The following is a 12,872-nucleotide window of genomic DNA, read 5'->3' as shown; positions in this document are numbered from 1 at the left end:
GCAGCACTGAAGACCTTGCCCTCTTCTGGCTGCACTGCTCTGAGATGCCAAGACTTTCCTTGCTCTGCACAGTGGTATCTGCAGAGGTGCTGAATTGGGGAGGATGGTGGGGAATTACCAAGTGATGCTTTTCCCTTGCACTTATGGGTCCAGAATGCTCTGTGTGTGTGTTACATACCTTAATAATGTGCAGCTCTGTGAGAATATATTTCTATTTGTGTATATTAATATCTGTTTTTAACTTTAATTTTTAAACATATACAGAGAGAATAGCTCTGTATTTTAATTAAGTTTAGGTGAAAAAAAAATTACTTGCCTAGGTGATCCATAAAATACTAAGTAAAAATTAAAGACTTAGCTAGCTTTTCCTGTGAGAAGCAGTTAGTCATTTCCTGGTGCAAAGAATAACGAAATTACTAAATTTCCCATTATCTTGGCTCATTTTTGTTTGATGCCAGGTGGTTGGTAGAGTTTGACAAATGATTGATTTGGTTTCAAAGGGTGCTTGAATTGCACAAAGCATTTTTCATATTAGAAAAGACATAGTCATTTTTTGCACAGGTTTTAAGATTTATCGCTGCCCACAAGTGTTGTAAATTAGTTTGTTTGCTATTTATTTTCTCTGGATTGCTGTAATACATGTCATTAGTTGAAGGGCAAGTTTTACAGATGGTTGGAGGGATGGCCTTTTAAGCATACACCCTTTCATATTTATTTATTTTTTTAAACACTGCTACAGGACTGCAAGTCAGATGGGTAGATTGCTACTTCCCATTCACTCACCCTTCCTTTGAGATGGAGATCAACTTCCAAGGAGAATGGATGGAGGTCCTGGGCTGTGGGGTCATGGAGCAGCAGCTTGTTAACTCAGGTACTGAAACTCCTTTACTTCATTGACATCTCTGTTAGCAAACACTCCCAGCACAATCAGCTTCACAGCCTGGAATGCCCCTTCTACCCCGGTGAGCACAGGCATCTCTGCGTGGGAATACTCCTCAGGTAGAAGGCAGCCCTTGCATGCTGTGATTTGAGGGTAGCAACTGAGCAAGTGACCTGAAGCCTGCAAACTGAAGGCTTACCTTTTATTTTGTGCAGTAAGGAGACAGACAGATGTCAGCTTTAAAAGAGAACCTGCAAGTTAAGGCGTGCGGTGTTTTTTTCTTTCCCAAGAGATGTCAAGTACATTCTTAGTAATGATTTAAAAGTATCAATAGCAAATAACATCTCTTAATATTTGAAATATCAAAATGCTCCTCTGTATCTAAAGCATAGAAAAAGGAATGTGATATTTTTCATATTGCTATTTGATTGCTGGGTAAATGGTGGGTGTCTTTTTTCTTTTGTTTTGTTGCTTTTCTCCTCAGGTTGGTTATTTATTAGGTCGTAAATTGCATTAGAAAGTAACATCATTTATATTAATTGAAATTATTACAGAGCAATGTCACCTGACCATTTTGCTTTCTAAAACCGACACACAAGTATTAAAGAAGGAGAAGAGAAATTGGTGGATTTTTTTCTAATTATTTTTTATATGGAGGATTTTGTGTGCTTGCATTTTCATTTACTGAGGATAGGCAGTCCTTAGTAAGCACAGGACAGTCTACATGTGCTCAGTCCTGTATTGTTCAGTGTCTTCCAGTAGTATTTATTAGGTACCTGAGCCTTTTGGAATAGAATGTGTTTAATGCCAGCAAGTGGGCTTTCAGATAGCCAATGTAACACTCAGTTGATTTTTTCCCATTGGTTTGCTAAGCTGTTGCTGTGTTTTCATGTGCTCTAAATTATTCCTATTGAAGAGCAAGTATGATAGCTACAAATTACTTTATTTTGGCACCATTTACTTGGCATAGCTTGTTTTCCTCAAAGTTTGCTTGCATTTTAATGTGATCATTTTCCTTTTAGAAAGATATCCTCTTCCAGAGTTTCCCCATAATGAATTAATGATTTATGCTAATGTTCTCACAGGTTATTATCTTCATAGTGTGGTAAATACAGTACAGCTTCTAATCAGTCTCGGAAGTGAAAGACTGCTGTGTAATATTGTTTCCATTAGATGTAACACACCAATGTCCAGGCTTTCTGCTTCAAAAGCTTTTATGTTGCTCAACTCTTATGATTAGGATCCTCTAATGGGTACGAAAAGAGCTAAACTGTGTCTCAAAACAATTACTGTATACATTTGTGTGTGTGTGTGTGTGAATAGATGTACATGAAACACCAGAGGTTTCTACAGCACTTCTTTTTTTTTTTTTTTTTTTTTTTTTTAGCTTTCTCATGCGTGGGCTTCCATAGCACTTTCTCACCCTTGAAATTTCCCATTTTTTAAATGTTAGACCAGATCAGGATTTTTCAAGGAAGGAGAACAGCCAGCCTCATTCTTAGTCATTCTCTGGGTAATGGATCCAGCCTTCTGGACCATTCAGATTTTCCATGTTAGCAGCAAGCAAGGTTTCTGTTGTATTGTGTGTACATGAGCAAGTATAATTTAGTAAAGGCTCCAAGTACCATCTTCATTAAAGCAAATTTAGCTATTGATTATTTTTAAGAGTTGTTTGCATTCAGGAAAGTCTCCTACAAAAAAAAAATTAGGAATATGGCATTATTTACTATTTTCTAACAGTGATAGTATTTCTAACAGTGATACTATTTTAAAAGAAAAACATAAATCCTATTACAGTGTTTCTATGTAATCATTAAAAAAAAATATGCTATATCCCAAAGATGTACTGAATTGTAAGGGATGATGTTACATGTTCCCCTAAGGCTGATGCTGTTTAACTTCCTGGTTTTGTGTGCTTTCTTTGTCATCTTTATACCTGAATCCGTAACTTTAATAGGAGTTCTGTGTATGAATTTCAATATAAAGAAAAGTGGTTTTGTTCTGGTTAATCCTGAGAAAAATGCAGAAACTTTGCAGTATATTAGAAAGTACTCTCCATTTCAGGTCCATGATGAGTATACAAGGTTATGTTGTGGTTCAGTAGAGATAATTTCAATTAAGAGCACCCAAGGTATGTATTTCTGTACTTCAAGGGTTTGTTATTTAAGGTTTGTGAAGCTGCTGTTCATTGGTAGATGCCCAACTTCCAAGTCTTTTGGAGTTCTACAATTCAAACCTTTGAATACAGGACGTTGCTTGCTCAGAGGCTGTGATCACTTAGTGTTGCTTAGTAACTGTGAAATTGGAAGCAGTTAGGGTGTGATCCTTTGCTGATGGAAATCAATGGCAATGTTCTCAGTGCTCAGTGTTGCAGAATATGTTAGCTGAGGACGGAAACAAGTAAATTGAACTAAAGTTTACCTCGAAACCATGAGACTATAAGCCAAAATAATTAAAAAATAAAACCAAACCCAAACACTCTCCCTTCCACCCCAAAACAAACCCAAACACACAAACAAACAACAAAAAAAGAGAATTCTGTCTTTTTTTTTTGTAAGACTTCTCACAATGTTTTTAACTCCTGAAGTATACAATAAAATAATGTAAGGATGGCACACCAGATCCAACCTCAAGTCCAAGGCATTGCTGTATCATGATTCCTTCCCAAGCCCGTGGCTACAGGTGAGTAGAACAGGCATGGTTATACAGGCATCCTTCCCTGCTACACTTCTGCAGCTGTTTATTTCCTGGGCTGAAAATTATATATTTGGTTTCTGTCATCATTGTGGAATTTTCTTCCATTTGTTTGTTGAAATGTTTGAGTCCTAGTAAACCTTTACTCTCTGCAAGGTCTTAAATTGCCTAACTTGCATGAGGAATCATTTCTTTCTTGTTCTGGCCAACAACTTAGAGATACAGTTAGAGCTCTTCTGTCATGCGAGAAGAGTTAGCGAGTCTCTCTTTTTCCTTGTTTAAGCCACTCAGTTTTTGTTTAGATTTCAGTTGTAGGTCTTGCCATTGGCTTCTTTCCAAGCCAAAGAGTGCTGGTCAGATAGTGCCTCCTTATGTGGGAGCCTATCCATATGTTGAGTCATGATCACTCCTGCCTGCATCCTCTCCAGGCTTCTTCTTTTCCTTTTCTTGTAACTCTTAATATTAATTTTGCTGTGTTGACCTTTAATGAGCCTCGAGTTGAAAAGGAAGGGGAGGTTTTGGGATGATGACTGCTGCAGATGATGGCTTTTGATTGCTAGCTGATGGCTGAAGCATCCTGGCACACAGCCAGGCATTCAGCTCTGGAGGGCAGCTCAAGTTGCCTAAAATTATGAATCATGAAGGCTGCTGTATTTATGGTACCAGTAGGATGAATTGGTAGAACTTTCCTGCTGTATGCAGATTTTTCAACCTTTCACATCAGAAATTAACAGCAATATTTACAGTCTTATGAAACTGATTTTATTTATTTAATTTTTTTTTATTGTCAGCTTAAAAGGAGTAGGGAATGGTGTAGGGGTTTGGAAGAGGAAATGTCAGCTGACTTTATAGCAAAGGTAGTTGTCCTAGTTTCTTGTTAATTTTGTGAGTATTTCTAATGGGGGAAAAATTGCTAATCCTGTCTAAACATCTTCATGAATACTGATGAGCATGACAAAAGGAGTTTGTCTTTAAGTTCTTCAAATCATTGCTTTGGTTTTAAAAGGTGGAAGGTTGCTTGCCATGAAACCTGATTCTTGAAGTGTAAGTCTTTGCCATTTGGAATCTCTTTTATAGATCAGTTGCAGGACTTGTTCCCAAAATTCAAACAGTACTAGGCCCAGGGCTGCCACCTTCAGCCAAATACAAGTCTTAACATGTAGAACTTGTTTGGCTTCAATGCTGCAGTAAATAAATCTTTCTCTTTTTTTTCTCATTTATTGAAGTTCATCAAAACTGCTATTTGAGTGGAAGTAACAACTTTAAAGTTCTTAACTAGTGCACTCCTTTTTGGTTTTGGCAATAGGATTATCAGCCTGGACAGTTCTCAATGGGCAGCAGGTTAACAGAAGAATTATGTCAATGTTACCTTGCAGGCACAGGATTTTTATTTTTTTTTTAATTTTGAATATGCTCTTAAATGAAATATTAGTTGTGAGTGAGTTAGGTTCATATATCAAGCAGCAGGAGGTATTTTGGAGAAGGGGAAATCTAATCTCTTTCATCTATCGGGTTTTTTTTTCCTGCTCAGCTCTTGCCTGGTAAATTACATTAAAATGTTTGAGCAGATGGTGCATGTGGCTTCAGTTGTGTGCCGGCCCATGTTCTGCCTCTGCTAACAGCTCTCTGTGGGGACCTTGAAATAGTTAATGCTGTATGTCTTTGTATGGATGTAGTGTAGAAGGGTAAATATAATGCATTTAAAATACATGCCTGAAACCCTTCAAGGTGAAGTTAAAGTTACAGAGGTATTGGTGTATCGAGCATCTGGAGCCTCCCAAGAGAAGGAGGTAAAACTGTTGGGTGGACTGGTTCTTCCCACAGGAGCACCCAAAGCAATTTAAATCTGCTGCATAAGCTTCACAGCCCCGCATCCCAAATCTGTCAGGGGTCAGTTTAGGTCGCTGTCTGTCTCCTGTACAATCACATTACTGTATAGTGTCTGAACTCTCCCAGCGCTTCCTGTGCTTTCTCCCCTGAGACCACTCTGAGATAGCGGTGTCATCATTCCTCTCTTGTGGGCTGGAACTGAAGTACACCAGAAGCTGACACGCATGCACACTGCAGACAAAGAGTGCAGCTGCCTTAGTTCAAGTGAACTTTCCTACTGTCATTTTAAACTCAATAGAGAATGAAAGTCTTCGTCTGATGGAAGCTTCCTTTTGAATGTGTAGAGGCTTTTCGATCAATCTGCTGGGTGGCCTCTTTCTATGTCTGACTGCAGGGGGAGCAGAGTCTAGCTATTTAGGCAGGTACCTGAAGATAAAGTGAATATCTCATGAAGATACAGTGTCTCAGATGAAATAGAATTAATGGGAAATTAGGAAGCATCTGAATTTTATTGAATTCCCAAAGGTGGCCTGTTTAAAACACTGAGGTTGAATCCAAGCTTTAAATATCAGCTCCTGTGTCTTCCTCTATCCTAGTGATTTACATTTGCACATAGATACATAGATACCTTATGTGTATATGTATCTATCTATATATACATATGTGTGTATATGTATAAAAATAAATACAGAATGAGACAAATAAAACAAATTTATGACTAGCGAAATACAGACAGATTTGGCCTGTTTTAATTTTGGTGTGTGGTTTTCTACACACACGCATGCACCCAGTGTAAATCAGAAAAACTGATTTTCACATCTGGCTAAATTGAGAGACCTTCTGTTGAGCTGGCAGCTACTGAAATTTTGCATTGCTCAAACAAGGAACTGGTGTGGAGTTGTGGGCTTTTAGAGAAAGGTGTGATTGAATTTTTATCTCTGTTCTTCAGATGTCATACAGATACCCACAAATGTATGGATGTGGCACATCCAGAGATGTGTGTACCTAAGACAATGCTGATCAGTTTATAAGGGAATAGCAGAGGACCTGATTTTCCCTGAAAATCTGTGGTGTTCCACCCTGTCTGTTTGAGGAGAGAAGCTGTGATTGTAGTCACCTGGGTGGCTACCAGCAAAATACATACCTGACTTTTAAACAGTCTATATAAAGGCCCAGTCATGTAAGTTGAAGAATGTGGAGTGCCAATTAGGTTCTCGGTTAACTGCCACATCTCTTGACTGTAAAGGAAACATCTATAGCAAGTCACAGCGGAAATATTGGCCACTTTCTTAGCATCTTCAGCCTAACAATTAATGCCACCCTCCTTTGTGACTGCAAATGTAACTGGAGGTTCGCTAAGCATCCCAGTCCTGCAAAGGGAGTAGATACACCACTACTACATATTTACACATGAGCTGAGATGTAGCTTGGGATTTAAATTTTGGCAGGATTAAATCTGGATTCTTAGGACTTTAGAGGTTCAAGTTTCTAAAGAGCACGTATTTTAAAATTGGGATGACTCTTATATAGAAAAGTTATTTCTTCTAACTCCTTTCCTATTCAAAGAAGAAATGGAAGAGAGTTCATTTCTTGTGTTTGTATGAAGATTGCTTTTTGGGGTTGATTTTATTTTGGTTTCTTTTGAACTGACTGGAAGGAAGTCCAAGTCTTGCCTTGATAAGTAATCCAAAGCACAGAAATGAGTTATACAAGAGGTGATGCTCATGTCAATCAAAAGACATGTTATTTTATTTGTTATTTGTTTCTCTTGTTCTCTTATCTCTGGCTACACCACCAGGTCTGATGTGTGTGTTGTGTTATAAAGGTAAATCTTGCCTCTGCCCTTCCTTTTTCCTTGTCAAGATAATTTGCCTGTTGTCTCCTACTTTGTTTACAACTCTATTTTTAGCTGTTTTTTCATCAAGTCTTTCATACAGAAGGAACCCATAAAATTTTCGAAATGTTGCTTTCTCTGATTTTATTACCTTTGACAGATTCATTATCTGTGTTAAAGTTGGGATTCTTCAAAAGAATAATATAAGCTTTCTTCCAATCTGTAGTGTTTACATATATTGAACAAATACAGTATTCCATTTTATGACAATTCTATTATACCTATTCCTGGAAAATGTGTTTTTTGTTTGCAGGGATATCTTGTAGAACAAAAAGTATAGGATTGATTCTTTTAAGTAAGTAGTTATAAAACTTGGATGGCCATTTGAGTTTGTGGGTTTATATGATTTTTCTAGCTTAGTGTTAAGAGTAGTAATGCCAGTAGATTTAGAGGGTAATTTCCCTTTCATGGTGCAAATTTACCTTTTTAGTTGGAATATAAGTTCCTTATCTTCACAATTTAAGAAGCTATGTTGTCTTCATGCTTCATTTTCTCCTGCAAAGAAATGTATGTGACAAAGGGTTAACTCAGTCTAAAACAAACTTTGAAATCAGCAGGAGTGTTTATTTGACTAACTGGCACATCTTTCCATTAACTGAATAAGAGCTTCCCTCAACATATGTGAGGCCTGTTTTAGTGCATTTGAAATCTAGAAAATAAAAAAAAAGATAAGCAGTTACACCTTCCAAAGTTTCTGTTTCCTTTGAAGCAGTTTTCCTATGTGTATGTATTGCTTCTCCTTCCCTTAAGTTTTTAATCAAAAGTAAATTAAAGGTTTAGTAATTCACTATGATTTGTCTCCTTGGGATCCTGCAGGAGGACTAGAGCACCACACACAAGAGAAGGCTAAATAATGATGAATTTAGTTTATTAAGCAGCTCCCAAGTAAAAGAAAGTGGTGCTCACAGAAACCTTGAAGAACAACAATTTATGGCACAGAAATGGTGTTTCTCTTGGCTTTATTTATGCAAATGAAAATACATATAAATAATACTATTGAATTACTACACTGTTATATGGTGAATGCTGAATGTTTTTAATCAGCCAGGAGTTGGTTCAATGAGCCTAATATAATTCCTCATCAGGCTAGGATACCCTCTGGGTGTTTTTGTTGTGTTGCAATATTCATTTTTGCTGTTCCCAGGACATTTACCAGGACTACCCAGCTGAGGCTGGAGAAGAGATTTTACAGGCATATCTCTAACTGTTTCTGACTCTGACACACAAAGCTCAGTTGTGACAGATTCAGTTCAGCTGAGATTAGATCAAGCATTTTAGGAAGTATTTTTCTTCTGCAGATTGCAAATGCAATCTTGATTTCTCATTTTGGGAGGGGAGAACTTTCCTTAGGATATTTCTGTTGTGCCTCATTTCCTGTCTTTGAGGTTGATAGTTGGTGAGAGGAATGGGTGAACACAGGTCTCCTGCTGGAGCTGAACGTGTACCTGTTCCCCCCCTCTGCTCTGCAGGTGTATTAAGAAAATAGCAAACCAGTGGCAGTGTGTGTGGGTGATCAACCTTCAGAATTTCGTGCCATTTATCAGTGATGAGTGAGGCTCATGTCTTTAGAAGACAAAGGGTGAGGAAGGGAAAACCCGAGCCTGTCACATATGGCAGCTTTCTAGTGCTGACAGCCTGGCTGTGGCAGCAGTCCAGGCTGAGCCAGTGGCACCAGGCTCTCATGGCTCATTCTGGCTGGAGTTTGAGGATATTGCATTGCCCAGCTGTCCGTGTGCCAGTGCATGCTGATCCACTGCTGACCACGTGGGCAAGCCTTGGCTGGGGACTACTGTTTGAATCACATGTGAGCAAACACACAACAGTTCAAGAGCCAGGGTTGGGCCACTGCTTCTCTGTCATTAATGCCTGCCAACAGAAGAACCTTGCATGGTGCTATAAACTGTAGCTTTGTAGAGCTGGATATGTCTGCCCTACTGGTGCCATTTCCACTTGTATTATAAAGACTACCTTAGCTTCAGTTTTGCTTGGGCTTCGTCTTTAGACACCCAGATTTACTTCCCTGTTCAGCATTCACAAACAGGAAGTGTCTACAAGCAATAGAGAAGATAAAATCTACAACACATGAATAAAAAGGTGTTCAGAAGGTGATAATTCTGTCATGGATGAACATTTTTCCGGAAGGAAAGAATCTAGATCAGGTTTGACACTTCTATGCTGCTGGAAGGCAAATGCAGCACAGCTATGGAGAGGAGATAGCCTGTTCCAGGCAGTGTACCAGCTACTTTAGGGCAGGGTTTGCTGTTGTACCTGAAATAAATCAGGGAAAAATGTCAACCTTTATTAACGCTGTAAATAACTTTACAGATTACTAATAGATATTAAAGCAATAGCTCTTTTTTCCTGAGCGGAACAAATGTTGTAAGTTATGTATTCTGATGACTATGAAGTGAGCATCAGTAATAAGTTTGATCCTAAACACCTTGGCAGTGTCCAAGGAAACTTTTGTATGTAGCAACAAATGGAATTTAATAGGTAATCATGGAAGTCATCTTGTAACTATTTTATTTTTTGGCCAGATGGAGAGTGGAGGGGCGAAAGTGTTAGTTTGTTTCCTTGCTTTTGAGGTAATTGGGATTATTTAAAAACTTTAGCTGAGTATTTGAAAATCTAGACAAGTTCTGTATTCTGTGGGTGAGAATGTTGGCATTGTCAAGAAAAAGAAGTAAAAAAGAAGTTTAAAAAAAAAAAAAAGAAAAGAAAAGAAAAAAAAGATACTGATAAAAAGCCCATAACCTGGTAGCTGCAGTTTTAGAGTGGTTCAACTCCTCACCCTGCAATGACTTTTATTTCTACTTTATCTTAAAGTCATGGAGGGACAGGAAAAAGTATCAAAAGAATATGTTTTCCAGCCCTGAAGTTGCTCATTCAAAAATACCAGTCTTCTTTATTCTAATGGCAGAGACTGTCACCAACATGGTAATTCAGAGGTTTTTCTGGGTTTTGGTTTTTTTCGTGTTTTTTTTTTTTTTTTTTTTTTTTTTTAAGAAAAAGAAAAAAAAAAAAAGGTGGATTTACTGAGTTTCTTTTAGAACAGTGATTGACATGAAATAGCAGTGGGGATTATAACAGAAGAAAAGTTAGTAGGATCTATTTAAATAAGGCAAGAGACTCCAGCTAGGGCTTTGACTGTACTGGCTGAAAAGTATTTAGCTAAGGAATTATTTCAAAAGAAAAAGTACAATGAGGAGAATCCTTTTCTCATATTAGTTCAGACTTGCTTAGCATGTTTCAAAAGTGACAGTCAAAGATAAACTCCTGACTGGGATGCCTTTTTTTCATCTTGGGGAAATGTAGTCTTAATACAATACTACTGCTTTGTGCACAGCAAAAACTGTAATTGCCAGGATATCTCTGCACTGTATTAGAACTTGTCACTATCAAGACAGGAGCAGAATTACTCACTTTTTCACATGCTAAATTGCCTTATAGTCTTACTGAATAAAAACTGGTGATCTTAGAAAGAAAAAGTTTACCTGTATTTACATTATTTTATATTACCTGTATTGCCCCTTGCTGCTGCTATTTTTATTTATTTCATAAGAGGTGATGGTTTATGTTATACAGGAGAGTTTTTTTCTCTGGGGTTCTCTGCTTGCAAGATTATCCTGTGCCCCTCTCATGGTTATTTATTTATTTATTTGTCTCGTTCCTCGCAGCCTGAAGTTCTGGCCATGTTCAGAGGAGGTATAATAATTGGATTGCAGGTTTTGCACATCATAGGCACGTGCACAATAGGAACAAAGAAAATGAGAATTTACTAGAGCCACTCCAGAATAGGAAGCTGGAGCTCACTTAAGCTATCTGAAGATGCACTTAATTGTGCACTAGTTTTAAACAAAAGTTACTGTGGCTACATTGCTCTCAGCCTTCACACATCACTGGTGAAGTGGAGCAGACTGTGCGTAAGCACTTGCTATATTCTGCATATGGCTGGTTGGAGGAGCTGTTAGCAAACATTAGAAAAATGTTTTAGCATCCTAAGTGGATACCCAAGGTTGTTCTGTGCCATATATATGGTTTTATAATAGTATCCAGGTGATGAGAGTGATGCCCTGGTGACTATCTGCATTGCTTTAAATGTGACCCTATGAGCTGCTGTCCTAATGGGACAAGGAGCAAGCTGCTCTTTTGTTTTGGCAGCATGTGATGCTGAGCAGACTGGTTTCTAGCTCAAAAAAAGTATAATTTGTGCTGTTTCTGTTTCTCTGCAGTTAGTCAATGCAAAATGATCTCAGTAGAAGCAACCCTGTATATCCTGGGGTGGAGAGAAAGAAACACTCAATATGTATGACTGTAATTCAGTGAATAGAAAATACAGTGATTTTTGTGGTGCCCTATCAGTAGTTCTATATGTCATCTTCATGGCTGTCACAGATGCACTAAGTCTTAAAAACAGGAGAGGGGAGAGTAGGAAAGCATGTAAATCATCCATGGACATTCACATGACTGGCTGATTTTTTAAAATTTTTTTTTAATAATTGTTATGTTATACAACTTTCATAAACACTGTTGTTGCCCTGGACTTTTGATGGAAATATTTTGAAGGAAATATTATTTAAAAACAAGAGGGAGTGCAATTAGAAGATGAGACAGATGGAAATTTGGGTCATCTTACACCAAGCATAGGAGGACTTGTAGTGGTAGTACAACCGGTCATTTCCTATAGACATCTGTGGCTGCTCTGATGTTGAACAGAAAATGCTTTCCCATCTTTCCTCTTCTTCATGGATCAATAATTGAAAAAAAAAAAAAAAAAAAAAATCAACAACACTCAGAGCCCTCTCCCATTCTGGTGTTCTTAATTAAATTGACCATTGGGTCTTTCAGAAGAAGGGAAGGAACAGCAGCCACTTACAGCAAGCATGCCCAGTACTTGAGATCATGGTGACATTATTTTTGTAGATTAAATTAATATGATAATTCTTTGAGGTAGAAATGAAGCTACAATCATTAAAAAAAAAGCATATCCTTCACTTATTTTCAACAGATAGCCTCCTATCTTCTTTCTATGACACCTGTAGGTGTAGTACTCAGCAGTAAGAGAAGATCATTAATTCTTTCCTTGAAAGGCTCAATTTTGAAAAAGCTTGTGTTCCCCTACAATGACCTTCTTGCTGCCTTATGATACTGTGCAGGAAGAGAAAATCAGCAACTTTTTCCTTGAAAGGCTCAATTTGAAAAGCAAGAGTTCTCCTACAGTGACCTTTTTGCTACTTTACTCCCATCTCCCTTTCATTATTTCTGTTCTCCTGGGGCTTTAAGAAAAATGCATACACCTTAAGTTAGGAAAAAGCTCTGTGACGGTACAGTTCACAGGTGGAGTTTAAGGAAGGTGAACTAAGGGACACTGAATCTGTAATTTCTTTTATGTGTTCCACACATTTGTGCAATGCAGAGCTGGAAGGGCCTTCTCCCAGGCTCCCTGGACTCACCCAAAAGGCTTCATAGCAGAAGAGAGTAATTGCAGCAAGTATGCTGCCATCTGAAGGACAACCCCAAGAAGATTTTCAAACCACAGCTGAGGAAACTGTCAGGAAATTTGACAGCAGGGGA

General features: G+C 38.0%; 1 protein-coding gene across 2 annotated transcripts in view; it reads left to right on the top strand.

Moving 5' to 3' along the window:
- FARS2 (phenylalanyl-tRNA synthetase 2, mitochondrial) overlaps positions 1 to 12,872 on the top strand; it is a 229,026-nt gene that overhangs the window by 70,322 nt on the left and 145,832 nt on the right. For both annotated transcript variants that reach the window (XM_083875630.1, XM_083875631.1), the window contains one exon: positions 740 to 871. In XM_083875630.1, coding sequence (XP_083731756.1) covers positions 740 to 871 — 132 coding nt within the window. The remainder of the gene's footprint in view (positions 1 to 739; positions 872 to 12,872) is intronic.

Source organism: Zosterops lateralis, assembly GCF_965231275.1.
Source record: "Zosterops lateralis genome assembly, chromosome: 1".
Taxonomy (NCBI): Eukaryota; Metazoa; Chordata; class Aves; order Passeriformes; family Zosteropidae; genus Zosterops; species Zosterops lateralis.
The sequence above is the reverse complement of the archived record's forward strand: the minus strand, read 5'-3'. Positions and strand labels throughout refer to the sequence as shown.